The sequence below is a fragment of the Pimephales promelas genome, chromosome 25 (assembly GCF_988280905.1).
Source record: "Pimephales promelas chromosome 25, fPimPro1.hap1.1, whole genome shotgun sequence".
Taxonomy (NCBI): Eukaryota; Metazoa; Chordata; class Actinopteri; order Cypriniformes; family Leuciscidae; genus Pimephales; species Pimephales promelas.
In genome coordinates, this window is record NC_142793.1 from 2,462,401 (window position 1) to 2,478,904 (window position 16,504).

Genomic DNA, 16,504 nt, shown 5'->3' on the forward strand with positions numbered 1-16,504 from the left:
AATGAGACCGAACGTATTTCATTTTAGTCGATTTTCATGAAATTTCATCGAATTTTACTGTTTCCATAAGGCATTTTTCATTCGATATATCACTTAATTCGGATAAAAACGTGTCAATGGAAACATGGCTAATGAGTATATTTTGTTAAAGGGTTAGTTCACCCCAAAATGAAAATTAAGTCATTAATTACTCACCCCCATGCTGTACCAACCCCGTAAGACCTTCGTTCGTCTTCGGAACACAAATAAAGATATTTTTGATTAAATTTGAGAGCTGTATAACTACCACATTGGCTGCCTAAGGGACTGGCTCTTGACGGCCCAGAAAGTCAATGAAGAAAATGTTTAAATATCCCAAGTGACTACCTCACGAGAATTGCGATCTGAAGTAGTGTAAGCTGGTGTAAGCAGATCGCAATTCTCGCGCATGCGTCGTGGAAATCTATAAGGAACTCTCGTTCTGGCCTACAAGGAAGAAAAGGAATAGTCGAATAAAGTCGTTATTTTTGTTTGTTTTTTCGCACAAAAAGTATTCGCGTCGCTTGATAAACATATAGTTGAGCCACGGTAGTCACTTGGGATATTTAAACATTTTCTTCATTGACTTTCTGGGCCGTCAAGAGGCAGTCCCTTAGGAGCCAATGTGGTACAGTAGTTATACAGCTCTCAAATTTAATCAAAAATATCTTCATTTGTGTTCCGAAGATGAACGAAGGTCTTACGGGGTTGGTACAGCATGGGGGTGAGTAATTAATGACTTAATTTTCATTTTTGGGTGAACTAACCCTTTAATGTTTTGATTTTTAATAATGTTATTTCTTGATTTGATTATGTCCAACGCGAGTGCGGGCCAGCAGTGCGCTTTCACAGAGAGACTCCGCCCACACACTGTTCTGAATGGCTGTGATTTTTGATTGACAGTGTTATTGTTGGCTCTGATCCTATAGCAACACTGAGGTCGATAGCGGGAGTTGCGGAGCTAGCTGGGCCTCGCCTAGGCACTGTAGAAGTAACGTCAGTGCTGGAGCCGCCGGATACTTGCTGTCGTTCGATATTTATCACTTTTTGTAAGTGACTACAGTTTCCATACACCCAAATGTTCCCAATTTAACAGCTTTCTTGCATTAGAAGCAGTTAACCAAGCCAAGTATCACTAAACTTCCACTTAGTTACGGAGTAAAGTCCGTTTTATGTCTGTCTGTGATCTCTAAGATACGCGCCAATAACACCAAACTCAAAACTGATTGGCTGTTGCATGTTGGTCTATCTCCACCTCCAGGGTGACCTCCAGGACTCTGGCTGCTGACCAAGCTCTGCTGCTGTCGTGCCCCGGGGCCGGCCGGGGGCCAGATGAGTCCGGCAGGCCCCCGAGGGCCCGGGACACCCCCACACACACGTCACCTCTACACTCACACACACTCACTGTGGACTGAGGGAGCGGTGAAGGTCGACGCTCGACCGAAGGAACACCACATGAGAACAAGCGAAGTCATTCAGACGACCATCTCCCTGATTTATGCAGCATGAAAACAATAACACTTTATTAATTATAAAACAGCTAAAGTTAATATTAATATAATCAAAACTTCTTTTCCTGAAAACTACAGTATAAGGAAGTACATCTGAACAGTTCTCACAGAGCAAAGACAATATTCTAGACACGTCTGTATTAAATCATAATTATGCCTCATTAGCCTAATTACTGATCACTGCAGCTCACCATCACAAACTAATGAGTGTTTACAGATTACAAAACGCTGTATTGATGTGATAATATCATAAGGCAGGCGAGACACACTCAACCTATTAAATGTTTTGTCTGACATCATTAAATAACGTTTTGTAATATAATAATAATAACTGATAACACTATAAGCAATACTGTTCAAGGGATTTTTAATTAGTCCAGGATAATCTAGAGAAAGAGAAAATCCATCCATCTATTTATTCATCAGCAACAAATCTATAAATGAATTAATACACGTGTTTTATGTATGTAGATATGCAAATAATTATACACTAACATATAATGGGAGTACATACAGTATTATGGCAAGCCGTTTTAATATTTAATCATTTTAACCTACTAGTCTCTATTTTCATGCTACTAGTACTTATTTTTTAGATACTAGTATCTATTCCATTAAGTACTAGTACTTATTCAGCTGCTATTAGTGCTTATTCTTTAGATACTAGTGCCTTTTCTTTAGATACTAGTCCTTATTTATTAGTTACTAGTGCTTATTTATCAGTTACTAGTGCTTATTTATTAGTTACTAGTGCTTATTTATTAGATACTAGTCCTTATTTATCAGTTACTAGTGCTTATTTATTAGATACTAGTCCTTATTTATTAGTTACTAGTGCTTATTTATTAGATACTAGTCCTTATTCATTAGATACTAGTCCTTATTTATCAGTTACTAGTGCTTATTTATTAGATACTAGTCCTTATTTATTAGTTACTAGTGCTTATTTATTAGATACTAGTCCTTATTTATTAGTTACTAGTGCTTATTTATTAGATACTAGTGCTTATTTATTAGTTACTAGTGCTTATTTATTAGATACTAGTCCTTATTTATTAGTTACTAGTGCTTATTTATTAGATACTAGTGCTTATTTATTAGTTACTAGTGCTTATTTATTAGATACTAGTCCTTATTTATTAGTTACTAGTGCTTATTTATTAGATACTAGTCCTTATTTATTAGTTACTAGTCCTTATTTATTAGTTACTAGTGCTTATTTATTAGATACTAGTCCTTATTTATTAGTTACTAGTGCTTATTTATTAGATACTAGTCCTTATTTATTAGTTACTAGTGCTTATTTATTAGATACTAGTCCTTATTCATTAGATACTAGTCCTTATTTATCAGTTACTAGTGCTTATTTATTAGATACTAGTCCTTATTTATTAGTTACTAGTGCTTATTTATTAGATACTAGTCCTTATTTATTAGTTACTAGTGCTTATTTATTAGATACTAGTGCTTATTTATTAGTTACTAGTGCTTATTTATTAGATACTAGTCCTTATTTATTAGTTACTAGTGCTTATTTATTAGATACTAGTGCTTATTTATTAGTTACTAGTGCTTATTTATTAGATACTAGTCCTTATTTATTAGTTACTAGTGCTTATTTATTAGATACTAGTCCTTATTTATTAGTTACTAGTCCTTATTTATTAGTTACTAGTGCTTATTTATTAGATACTAGTCCTTATTTATTAGTTACTAGTGCTTATTTATTAGATACTAGTCCTTATTTATTAGTTACTAGTCCTTATTTATTAGTTACTAGTGCTTATTTATTAGATACTAGTGCTTATTTATTAGTTACTAGTGCTTATTTATTAGATACTAGTCCTTATTTATTAGTTACTAGTGCTTATTTATTAGATACTAGTGCTTATTTATTAGTTACTAGTGCTTATTTATTAGTTACTAGTGCTTATTTATTAGATACTAGTGCTTATTTATTAGTTACTAGTCCTTATTTATTAGATACTAGTGCTTATTTATTAGTTACTAGTCCTTATTTATTAGATACTAGTCCTTATTTATTAGTTACTAGTGCTTATTTATTAGATACTAGTCCTTATTTATTAGTTACTAGTGCTTATTTATTAGATACTAGTGCTTATTTATTAGTTACTAGTGCTTATTTATTAGTTACTAGTGCTTATTTATTAGATACTAGTCCTTATTTATCAGTTACTAGTGCTTATTTATTAGATACTAGTCCTTATTTATCAGTTACTAGTGCTTATTTATTAGATACTAGTCCTTATTTATCAGTTACTAGTGCTTATTTATTAGATACTAGTCCTTATTTATCAGTTACTAGTGCTTATTTATTAGATACTAGTCCTTATTTATCAGTTACTAGTGCTTATTTATTAGATACTAGTCCTTATTTATTAGTTACTAGTGCTTATTTATTAGATACTAGTCCTTATTTATTAGTTACTAGTACCTATTTATTAGATACTAGTCCTTATTTATTAGTTACTAGTACCTATTTATTAGATACTAGTACTTATTTATTAGATACTAGTCCTTATTTATTAGTTACTAGTGCTTATTTATTAAATACTAGTGCTTATTTATTAGTTACTAGTCCTTATTTATTAGTTACTAGTGCTTATTTATTAGATACTAGTCCTTATTTATTAGTTACTAGTGCTTATTTATTAGAAACTAGTGCTTATTTATTAGTTACTAGTCCTTATTTATTAGTTACTAGTGCTTATTTATTAGATACTAGTCCTTATTTATTAGTTACTAGTGCTTATTTATTAGATACTAGTCCTTATTTATTAGTTACTAGTCCTTATTTATTAGTTACTAGTGCTTATTTATTAGATACTAGTCCTTATTTATTAGTTACTAGTGCTTATTTATTAGATACTAGTGCTTATTTATTAGTTACTAGTGCTTATTTATTAGTTACTAGTGCTTATTTATTAGATACTAGTCCTTATTTATTAGATTCTAGTCCTTATTTATCAGTTACTAGTGCTTATTCAATAGATACTAGTCCTTATTTATTAGTTACTAGTGCTTATTTATTAGATACTAGTCCTTATTTATTAGTTACTAGTGCTTATTTATTAGTTACTAGTGCTTATTTATTAGATACTAGTCCTTATTTATTAGTTACTAGTGCTTATTTATTAGATACTAGTCCTTATTTATTAGTTACTAGTGCTTATTTATTAGTTACTAGTGCTTATTTATTAGATACTAGTCCTTATTTATCAGTTACTAGTGCTTATTTATTAGATACTAGTCCTTATTTATTAGTTACTAGTGCTTATTTATTAGATACTAGTCCTTATTTATCAGTTACTAGTGCTTATTTATTAGATACTAGTCCTTATTTATTAGTTACTAGTGCTTATTTATTAGATACTAGTCCTTATTTATTAGTTACTAGTGCTTATTTATTAGATACTAGTCCTTATTTATTAGTTACTAGTACCTATTTATTAGATACTAGTCCTTATTTATTAGTTACTAGTACCTATTTATTAGATACTAGTACTTATTTATTAGATACTAGTCCTTATTTATTAGATACTAGTACTTATTTATTAGATACTAGTCCTTATTTATCAGTTACTAGTGCTTATTTATTAGATACTAGTCCTTATTTATCAGTTACTAGTGCTTATTTATTAGATACTAGTCCTTATTTATCAGTTACTAGTGCTTATTTATTAGATACTAGTCCTTATTTATCAGTTACTAGTGCTTATTTATTAGATACTAGTCCTTATTTATCAGTTACTAGTGCTTATTTATTAGATACTAGTCCTTATTTATTAGTTACTAGTGCTTATTTATTAGATACTAGTCCTTATTTATTAGTTACTAGTACCTATTTATTAGATACTAGTCCTTATTTATTAGTTACTAGTACCTATTTATTAGATACTAGTACTTATTTATTAGATACTAGTCCTTATTTATTAGTTACTAGTGCTTATTTATTAAATACTAGTGCTTATTTATTAGTTACTAGTCCTTATTTATTAGTTACTAGTGCTTATTTATTAGATACTAGTCCTTATTTATTAGTTACTAGTGCTTATTTATTAGAAACTAGTGCTTATTTATTAGTTACTAGTCCTTATTTATTAGTTACTAGTGCTTATTTATTAGATACTAGTCCTTATTTATTAGTTACTAGTGCTTATTTATTAGATACTAGTCCTTATTTATTAGTTACTAGTCCTTATTTATTAGTTACTAGTGCTTATTTATTAGATACTAGTCCTTATTTATTAGTTACTAGTGCTTATTTATTAGATACTAGTGCTTATTTATTAGTTACTAGTGCTTATTTATTAGTTACTAGTGCTTATTTATTAGATACTAGTCCTTATTTATTAGATTCTAGTCCTTATTTATCAGTTACTAGTGCTTATTCAATAGATACTAGTCCTTATTTATTAGTTACTAGTGCTTATTTATTAGATACTAGTCCTTATTTATTAGTTACTAGTGCTTATTTATTAGTTACTAGTGCTTATTTATTAGATACTAGTCCTTATTTATTAGTTACTAGTGCTTATTTATTAGATACTAGTCCTTATTTATTAGTTACTAGTGCTTATTTATTAGTTACTAGTGCTTATTTATTAGATACTAGTCCTTATTTATCAGTTACTAGTGCTTATTTATTAGATACTAGTCCTTATTTATTAGTTACTAGTGCTTATTTATTAGATACTAGTCCTTATTTATCAGTTACTAGTGCTTATTTATTAGATACTAGTCCTTATTTATTAGTTACTAGTGCTTATTTATTAGATACTAGTCCTTATTTATTAGTTACTAGTGCTTATTTATTAGATACTAGTCCTTATTTATTAGTTACTAGTACCTATTTATTAGATACTAGTCCTTATTTATTAGTTACTAGTACCTATTTATTAGATACTAGTACTTATTTATTAGATACTAGTCCTTATTTATTAGATACTAGTACTTATTTATTAGATACTAGTCCTTATTTATTAGATACTAGTACTTATTCAATAGATACTAGTACCTATTTATTAGATACTAGTATTTATTCCAAATGTTACTAGTAAGAATTTTTATTGTACTAGTCACAACTGCTTTTTTACTAGTCTTATGTTAAGACTAGTCAGAATGTCCACTGTGTAGTTCAATTAAAAATCTTAGTAGCATTTTGAATAAGTATCTAAAGAATAAGCACTAATAGCAGCTGAAAAAGCACTAGTACTTAATGGAATAGATACTAGTATCTAAAAAATAAGTACTAGTAGCATGAAAATAGAGAATAGTAGGTTAAAATAATTAAATGTTAAAACGGCTTGCCATAACAGTATAAAAAATAAATATTGATGTGTATTATTTATAAACAAAATAATAATTAATACCAACATCAAACAGATAAATGGTATTATTAGTCTTGTACAGTTCTCAGCAGTGCCGCTGAACTTCCCGAAAGCCATTGATTTGACCAGGAGCCTGTGAGGGACTTCCCAATGAGATTGATGGAGCTCCAGCGGAGGTGCGGATACGCGTGTATTGACCAGCGAGAGCGACGGGGCCCGGGATGAAAGAGGGGAGACCTTTGGCCCTACTCTGATGTGATAGTTCGTTAATGGAGCCGGTGGGGGGGTTCGAGCCGGTGGAAAGCTTTTCGTGATGACCTAGCCTAGTGTCTCATTCCAGAAGCATTACAATTCTGCTGTATCCAACATAATACTTACAGTTTCCTGGCTTTGAAGTTCTCGGCAAACTCTTGGACGCTCCTCAAGGAAGCCAAATCCAGCGTCATGACTTCGACACGAGCTTTGCTCTAGAAATAAAAGAGAGAAACCAGCAGATATTACATCCATCACTATCACACTGCTAACCAACTGAAAGCCACAGCCCGCACACATCCCGCTCTAACTCGCTGAACACTTCCAGCCCATGAAAAACAACTCCATCTCTCTTTGGCTAAATCAGAGGCGCATTTCCAATGGGGAATGTTGCACATTGTGTGGCAGGAGAGCATCTCAATATCCTCTTTATGGCATTTTTATGACCCTGTATCCGATCTTTCGTCCCGGCATCCTGTGCTTACACTAAGTAAACGGTGAGGCAGTGGCTCCCTTCTTTCATAATGTCCATAATGGCATATAGAACAGGCTCAAGGAGATAAATAATGTATGAGCAAAGCCAAATCCACAATAATGGTCTCTCTCAGTGCTGGCTTTTAGGTGTACCTTTGATCATAGCCGAAGACGATCGATATGAAGGAAGACACATAAATCACTGGCTGGTCAGAGGTCAGCTGAAGTTCTCTCCAGGTGAGCTCAGAGGGACACTCTCAGGGTTTAGTGTGCGCGCGCATTCACAACAACACACAAATAAGGTGGATTCGTAATCTCAAATATAAATCCAGTTGTATAGCCAGCCTGTAGCACTAATTGATCTAGTTTTAATTTGTTATTTCATACATTAGATTTATTAAAACTTGAAGATCATTTTATTTGGGGGAAAAAACAAGAATAATCATTAGGATTAAGTATGTTTGCTTATATCAAGATTCGTACTAAATAAATTCTTAAAATTTTCAGAATTTACAAACATTATTTAAATTATGGAAATGGTAAATTACATAACAGTTCCCTAACTAATAATATAGTATATAATATATATATATATATATATATATATATATATATATATATATACAGTATATATATATATATATATATATATATATATATATATATATAATTTAGGGCTGTCAAACTATTAATCGCATCCAAAATAAAAGTTTGTGTTTACATAATATATGTGGCACTGTGTAAAATTATATATATATATATATATATATATATATATAAAATAAAAAAAAATACACACACATGCTTGTCTATATTTAAAAACATATTTTCATGTATATACTGTATTTAGATTTATATATAATTTATATTCAATATTTTTTTATATAAATAATATTTTCTTAAATATACATGCATGTGTGTGTATTTAAATATACACAAAATAATTATACACAGTGCACCCACATATATTATGTAAACACAAACTTTTATTTTGGATGCGATTAATTGTGATTAATTATTATTATTTTACTTAAAAAATATTTATATATAATAGAAAAAAGAAAATATACAAATATACATACTAAATACAGCTTATTCAACAGCTTATATAAAGATAATTCTTTCACAAACACAACAAATTACTCATTTTTTTACCCTTTTAAATAGAGTATTCTGTAGGCAATATATATATATATATATATACACACACACACACATACTTTTGTGAGCAGAATTTTGTTTTCCAAAAACACAAAAAAAGACTGAAATTGATTTAAACTAAAATCAATATTTAATGAGGAAATATTGAAACCATGTAATACCCAAATAAGATAACGCAATGTCAAATATGATTATACAACATCTACATAATCACAACTAGAGAACAAAGCTGCAAATAGTAAGCTTGTACAGCTATATATGCTGAGAAAGGAAATTTCAGGTGTTTCGTTGACTGTTCTCAGTGTTTCCTTCTCGCCACAAACAGCTGTGTGCTAACTTAGCAGGTTCCGCTAGTCCTGTACGGCATCTCTGATGAGGGATTTTTTGATGAATGACTGTATAAACTCTGCTAATATTACAGTGGGGTTAGGAGACATGGGGCAATTTAATTATGCCATGTACAGCACACCGCCAGGTTAACAGGAAAACCACCCCATCAGCAGTTCTCCTATCAACAGCACGTCCACCGACCACTTACAATTGCTAATCAGCCGCTGCGCAATTAGTGCCGTAGACGATTCTAGATGGCTACTGTCCTATAAAGACTTCCGAGCAATCATGTCTAGTCTCGTCATACGCCCTCGATGGCAAACTGCAAGATATACTGTACAATAACTGTTCAACATCACTTTTCATCAGATTATTGCTGTCCAATGGGGCTTGACTAATACCCAGAGATGTTTGTTTCAGCGTTATCGCCAACAACAATTAGGTCACTTGTTTATTAAAGCCCATCAATATAATATATTAAAAAGGAAGTTGTGTTGACCCAACAAAATGCCCACGACAAAATTATTGGCTTCCATCTAATGACTCCAACACAAAAGTTCAATATGCAGCAATCTGCAGATGTACAAGCATAAGCACTCACACACATGCTGTTTTTGATTTTTTTTTTCTAATAAGTGCATTAAAATCAAAAATGACCTAAAGCATGTCATGACTGAGATTTATAAGTACAAGCCTGCATCATATATGTCACTACAAGTCAAAAGTTGGAACATTATTATTATTTTTTTTTAATGTTTTGTAAGAAGTATGTATATGTAATACAACTGCAAGCACACAAATAAACTACTACATCCAAACACATACACAAACCGTTTTATTCGTACAGACAGGCTTATTTGTCAGTAGTGCAGGTCTTATTTATCTAAATCAGGTTTAGCCTGTGGGCCTGCAGTCCTTGGCTGGGGCGCTGTGATTATGCGATAAGACTGAGACGTAGACAGCATAAGTCTACTCTGAAACTGCCACAGGGCAACCACGAACAACAGAAACCCATGTCAGAGCAAATGGATAATTATTTCAGACGATCTCAGAGTCCGTCTGGAGATTATAGTCTCAATTCAATGTGATTTATCTCAGTTTAAATTAATGGCAGGTTGTGACCCAAAACTTGGCTGTTCAGATGGGTCGCAAAAACAATGATATGCTAAACTCGCGGCTAGGATAAACATGGTATTTTATGACTGATAGATAGCAAACAGTGGCATGTGCACACCTGAGGGCTGCTTTCTAGTGTACGCAACAGATGATCAATGACGAGCGTCCGGTTAGACTGATTGCTGCGTGAATGATGTGCAGCAGTTGCCTGAGTTATTGCATGTCAGGCTCCGCTAGCCGTGTTTGGCAGGTGTATGGCATGTGAAAACTGGAAAACAGGAAATAACAGCTGCTGGGAAACACAGGAGGACAGATGTGAAGACTGATGACTAAATGATTTGGACAGATATCAAACCAAACCAGGTAGGTTTGATGTGGGGTACTATTGGTTAACAGACTGACACAGCCAGACTTTTGTTATCAGCAAAGTCTGGTCCACTTCATAAGCCTATTTTCCCAGGAAATGCACTTTTTGACAGAAAGAGGTGTCTGACATGTAAAAGGGTAAATAAAAGTTAGCAATTTGATTTTTTATTTTTATTTTGGGGTGGCTAAATATGATTTGGAATCTGGAATCTGAAATCAAGTGTTTACATGTTCCATAATAACTGAGCTACAGCGGACAGTGATGTAGTCGAGACCTGAGTGGATTGAGTACGAGTCAAGACCAAGACCAGAAAGGGGTCGAGACTGAATCAAGACTAAGACCAGAAGATGATTGAGTCTGAATCAAGAGCGAGACAAAAAGAGGGTTGAGTCTGAATCAAGAGAGAGTCGAGTCGAATCAAGATGGACAAGAAGAGGGTCGAGTTGAATCAAGACAGAACAGAAGAGGGTCGAGTCCGAATCAAGAGCAAGAGTCCGAATCAAGATAGAGACAAGAAGAGGGTCGAGTCCGAATCAAGACTGAGACAAAAAGAGGGTCGAGTCCGAATCAAGATAGAGACAAGAAAAGGGTCGAGTCCGAATCAAGATGGAGACAAGATGAGGGTTGAGTCTGAATCAAGACCGAGACAAAAAGGGGGTCGAGTCTGAATCAGGAGAGAGGACGGAAGACGGTCGAGTCCGAATCAAGATAGAGACAAGAAAAGGGTCGAGTCTGAATCAGGAGAGAGGACAGAAGACGGTCGAGTCTGAATCAAGAGCGAGACAAAAAGAGGGTCGAGTCCGAATCAAGATAGAGACAAGAAGAGGGTCGAGTTTGAATCAAGACCGAGACAAAAAGAGGATCGAGACTGAATCAAGATAGAGACAAGAAGAGGGTCGAGTCTGATTTAGGAGAGAGGACAGAAGACGGTCGAGTCTGAATCAAGACCGAGACAAAAAGAGGGTCGAGTCCGAATCAAGATAGAGACAAGAAGAGGGTTGAGTCTGAATCAGGAGAGAGGACGGAAGACGGTCGAGTCTGAATCAAGACCGAGACAAAAAGAGGGTCGAGTCTGAATCAAGACCGAGACAAAAAGAGGGTCGAGTCTGAATCAAGACCGAGACAAAAAGAGGGTTGAGTCTGAATCAAGACCGAGACAAAAAGAGGGTCGAGTCTGAATCAGGAGAGAGGACAGAAGACGGTCGAGTCTGAATCAAGAGCAAGACAAAAAGAGGGTCGAGTCCGAATCAAGATAGAGACAAGAAAAGGGTCGAGTCTGAATCAGGAGAGAGGACAGAAGACGGTCGAGTCTGAATCAAGAGCAAGACAAAAAGAGGGTCGAGTCCGAATCAAGATAGAGACAAGAAGAGGGTCGAGTCTGAATCAGGAGAGAGGACGGAAGACGGTCGAGTCTGAATCAAGACCGAGACAAAAAGAGGGTCGAGTCCGAATCAAGATAGAGACAAGAAAAGGGTCGAGTCTGAATCAGGAGAGAGGACAGAAGACGGTCGAGTCTGAATCAAGAGCAAGACAAAAAGAGGATCGAGACTGAATCAAGATAGAGACAAGAAGAGGGTCGAGTCTGAATCAGGAGAGAGGATAGAAGACGGTCGAGTCTGAATCAAGACCGAGACAAAAAGAGGGTCGAGTCCGAATCAAGATAGAGACAAGAAAAGGGTCGAGTCTGAATCAGGAGAGAGGACAGAAGACGGTCGAGTCTGAATCAAGAGCAAGACAAAAAGAGGGTCGAGTCCGAATCAAGATAGAGACAAGAAGAGGGTCGAGTCTGAATCAGGAGAGAGGACGGAAGACGGTCGAGTCTGAATCAAGACCGAGACAAAAAGAGGGTCGAGTCCGAATCAAGATAGAGACAAGATGAGGGTCGAGTCTGAATCAGGAGAGAGGACGGAAGACGGTCGAGTCTGAATCAAGACCGAGACAAAAAGAGGGTCGAGTCTGAATCAAGATAGAGACAAGAAAAGGGTCGAGTCTGAATCAGGAGAGAGGACAGAAGACGGTCGAGTCTGAATCAAGAGCAAGACAAAAAGAGGGTCGAGTCCGAATCAAGATGGAGACAAGATGAGGGTCGAGTCTGAATCAAGACCGAGACAAAAAGAGGATCGAGACTAAATCAAGATAGAGACAAGAAGAGGGTCGAGTCTGATTTAGGAGAGAGGATAGAAGACGGTCGAGTCTGAATCAAGACCGAGACAAAAAGAGGGTCGAGTCCGAATCAAGATAGAGACAAGAAGAGGGTCGAGTCTGAATCAAGACCGAGACAAAAAGAGGGTCGAGTCTGAATCAAGACCGAGACAAAAAGAGGGTTGAGTCTGAATCAAGACCGAGACAAAAAGAGGGTCGAGTCTGAATCAGGAGAGAGGACAGAAGACGGTCGAGTCTGAATCAAGAGCAAGACAAAAAGAGGGTCGAGTCCGAATCAAGATAGAGACAAGAAGAGGGTCGAGTCTGAATCAGGAGAGAGGACGGAAGACGGTCGAGTCTGAATCAAGACCGAGACAAAAAGAGGGTCGAGTCCGAATCAAGATAGAGACAAGAAAAGGGTCGAGTCTGAATCAGGAGAGAGGACAGAAGACGGTCGAGTCTGAATCAAGAGCAAGACAAAAAGAGGATCGAGACTGAATCAAGATAGAGACAAGAAGAGGGTCGAGTCTGAATCAGGAGAGAGGATAGAAGACGGTCGAGTCTGAATCAAGACCGAGACAAAAAGAGGGTCGAGTCCGAATCAAGATAGAGACAAGAAAAGGGTCGAGTCTGAATCAGGAGAGAGGACAGAAGACGGTCGAGTCTGAATCAAGAGCAAGACAAAAAGAGGGTCGAGTCCGAATCAAGATAGAGACAAGAAGAGGGTCGAGTCTGAATCAGGAGAGAGGACGGAAGACGGTCGAGTCTGAATCAAGACCGAGACAAAAAGAGGGTCGAGTCCGAATCAAGATAGAGACAAGATGAGGGTCGAGTCTGAATCAGGAGAGAGGACGGAAGACGGTCGAGTCTGAATCAAGACCGAGACAAAAAGAGGGTCGAGTCTGAATCAAGATAGAGACAAGAAAAGGGTCGAGTCTGAATCAGGAGAGAGGACAGAAGACGGTCGAGTCTGAATCAAGAGCAAGACAAAAAGAGGGTCGAGTCCGAATCAAGATGGAGACAAGATGAGGGTCGAGTCTGAATCAAGACCGAGACAAAAAGAGGATCGAGACTGAATCAAGATAGAGACAAGAAGAGGGTCGAGTCTGATTTAGGAGAGAGGATAGAAGACGGTCGAGTCTGAATCAAGACCGAGACAAAAAGAGGGTCGAGTCCGAATCAAGATAGAGACAAGAAGAGGGTCGAGTCTGAATCAGGAGAGAGGACAGAAGAGGGTCGAGTTTAATCAAGACTGAGTCAAAAAGAGGGTCGAGTCTGAATCAGGAGAAAGGGCAGAACAGGGTCGAGTTGAAGAAAGACAGAGCCAAAAAGAGGGTCGAGTCCAAATCAAGAGAGAGAACAGATGAGGGTCGAGTTGAAACAAGGCCGAGCCAAAAAGAGGGTTGAGTCCAAATCAAGAGCGAGACAAAAAGAGGGTCGAGTTTGAATCAGGAGAAAGGGCAGAACAGGGTCGAGTTGAAGAAAGACCGAGCCAAAAAGAGGGTCGAGTCCAAATCAAGAGAGAGAAAAAAAGAGGGTCGAGTCTGAATCAAGAATCATCAAAAGAGCAATCAAGATCTTAAATTTCAGGTGATGGATTTTGAAAATGAAAACTTTCCACATACGACTTTTTACATTGCATTCAAGTTTGTCGAATTGTTTGACACACAAATTCACCAAGTTTACCAAAACAAACTGCTTGGTTTGGAAGTGATCTCTGAGTAACTGGTGATTCACGCTACACTATTGACAATAAATTTGCTTTTCCCATGAAATTTTCATCCACTTGCATTATATGGACTCAAAAAGATGGATTATTTTTCCATGTATTAATATCATCTGTTCCATAGAATAAAGTCATATACATATGGGACAGCATGAGGGTTAGTAGATGATGAGAGAACGCTCATTACCGGGTGGAGCATCCCTTTAATAGTGGTAAGGAAAGGGAATCCGTGTGGGAGGCCTCTGGATACACAGGACCAGGATCCAGCCCTTCCCTCAACTCACTTTCTCTCTTTCACTCACAGACAAAAAAAAAAGTGTACAGGCCACTGTTATCCATTAGCAGATGTATCCGAAGATACTTACAGTACACTAATTGCAGCTACAATCCCCCGGGAGCGACCTGGGGTTAAGTGCGCTGCTAAAGGGCAAACAAGGGTTCTTACTAATTGTCCAGTTAGTAATTGTCCAGGTGGTCACCCCCACCCGATAGCGAGTCTGCAACATTTGCATAACCAGCCCAGAGTCTTAACCAACACACTGCAATACTGTATTGTCCACTCTCTGCACAGTCTGTGTAGAGCACAAGCAATCAACAGTAACGTCGCCCAGAGCCACACCCCGTCATGGAGAAATTACCCCACATCCCCAAACACCATTCATCAATGTGGAACTGTGCTTGACGGGGACCTTGTCAAACCGCACAGCCCACAGTCACCTTCCACTACGGTGCAGCTTAATCAAGCTGTTAGTAAGGTCTCACCAAACTCCACGTGTACTAGGATTAATACACCGATAATGCTGTGAAGTCAACACGAAGTCAAATATGACCCTATTTATTGCATGTTATTGCTGGATTTAAGTCTTTGTGTTAAAATAACTTGATCCAACCCTAACTTTTCCTATCTGACTTAAAGGGTTAGTTCACCCCAAAATGAAAATTAAGTCATTAATTACTCACCCCCATGCTGTACCAACCCCGTAAGACCTTCGTTCATCTTCGGAGCACAAATGAAGATATTTTTGATTAAATTTGAGAGCTGTCTCACTACCACATTGGCTGCCTAAGGGACTGCCTCTTGACGGCCCAGAAAGTCAATGAAGAAAATGTTTAAATATTCCATGTGACTACAGTGGCTCAACTATAAGCTTATCAAGAAACGAGACTACTTTTTGTGCGAAAAAACAAACAAAAATAACGACTTTATTCGACTATTCCTTTTCTTCCTTGTTGGCCTGAAACGAGATTTCAAGAGATTTCCACGACGCATGCGCGAGAACTGAACTGAAGTAGTGTAAGGAGATCGCAATTCTCGCGCATGCGTCGTGGAAATCTCTTGAAGTCTCGTTTCTGGCCTACAAGGAAGAAAAGGAATAGTCGAATAAAGTCGTTATTTTTGTTTGTTTTTTCCCTCTCATTTTTCAAATGGAATAACTAAGTGACTTTATTGTTTACTGCACTTTTATTGTTATGCTGCTAATTTTAAAGTTTTAGTGTGTATATTTGTGGGTACAATTGTGTCTTTGTATTTATTTATTTTTGAGTTGCTGATCTGTTATTTACTTGAGATGGTTTTAACCGGACCTCAGCACTCATTTTGTTCCAGATTATGTACCATGTTTTTGGAATGACAATAAAATCCTTGAAATTAAAAATACACACCTTACACAAAGCTAGCGCACTGTTTCTGCTCACATAAACACACAAATTGTATGAATTATCAGGTCCATTATTTTTGCAATTATGTTTGGTGATGCAAACGGCATACAACTTATCCAGTAAAAAGTTACGGATCATTTGTCCTTCTGTTTGAGGTTTTGTGACAGAAAACGTTCTCCAGCTGCCACTCTGCCATTCATCATGTCCGACATCAGTTTCAGAGCACTGTTGTTTCTGCTCTGGGATTTATGTCATATAAAGAACAGATGAAGATGAAGATGAGTTAGCAAAACCAGAGTGCATCATCAAAATCATCGCTAAACCATTTTCTTCAGGTAGATGAATATTTCCCCAGCACACTTTGCTTGGAGCATCAGAAAAATGAGCTCCTGATACA

At 36.1% G+C, this 16,504-nt stretch overlaps 1 protein-coding gene across 2 annotated transcripts in view; it reads right to left on the bottom strand.

Annotated features, from left to right (window-relative positions):
* Positions 1 to 16,504, bottom strand: part of wwox (WW domain containing oxidoreductase) — a 268,954-nt gene that overhangs the window by 186,979 nt on the left and 65,471 nt on the right. For both annotated transcript variants that reach the window (XM_089127979.1, XM_089127980.1), the window contains exon 6: positions 7,259 to 7,347. In XM_089127979.1, the coding sequence (XP_088984105.1) occupies positions 7,259 to 7,347 (89 nt within the window). The remainder of the gene's footprint in view (positions 1 to 7,258; positions 7,348 to 16,504) is intronic.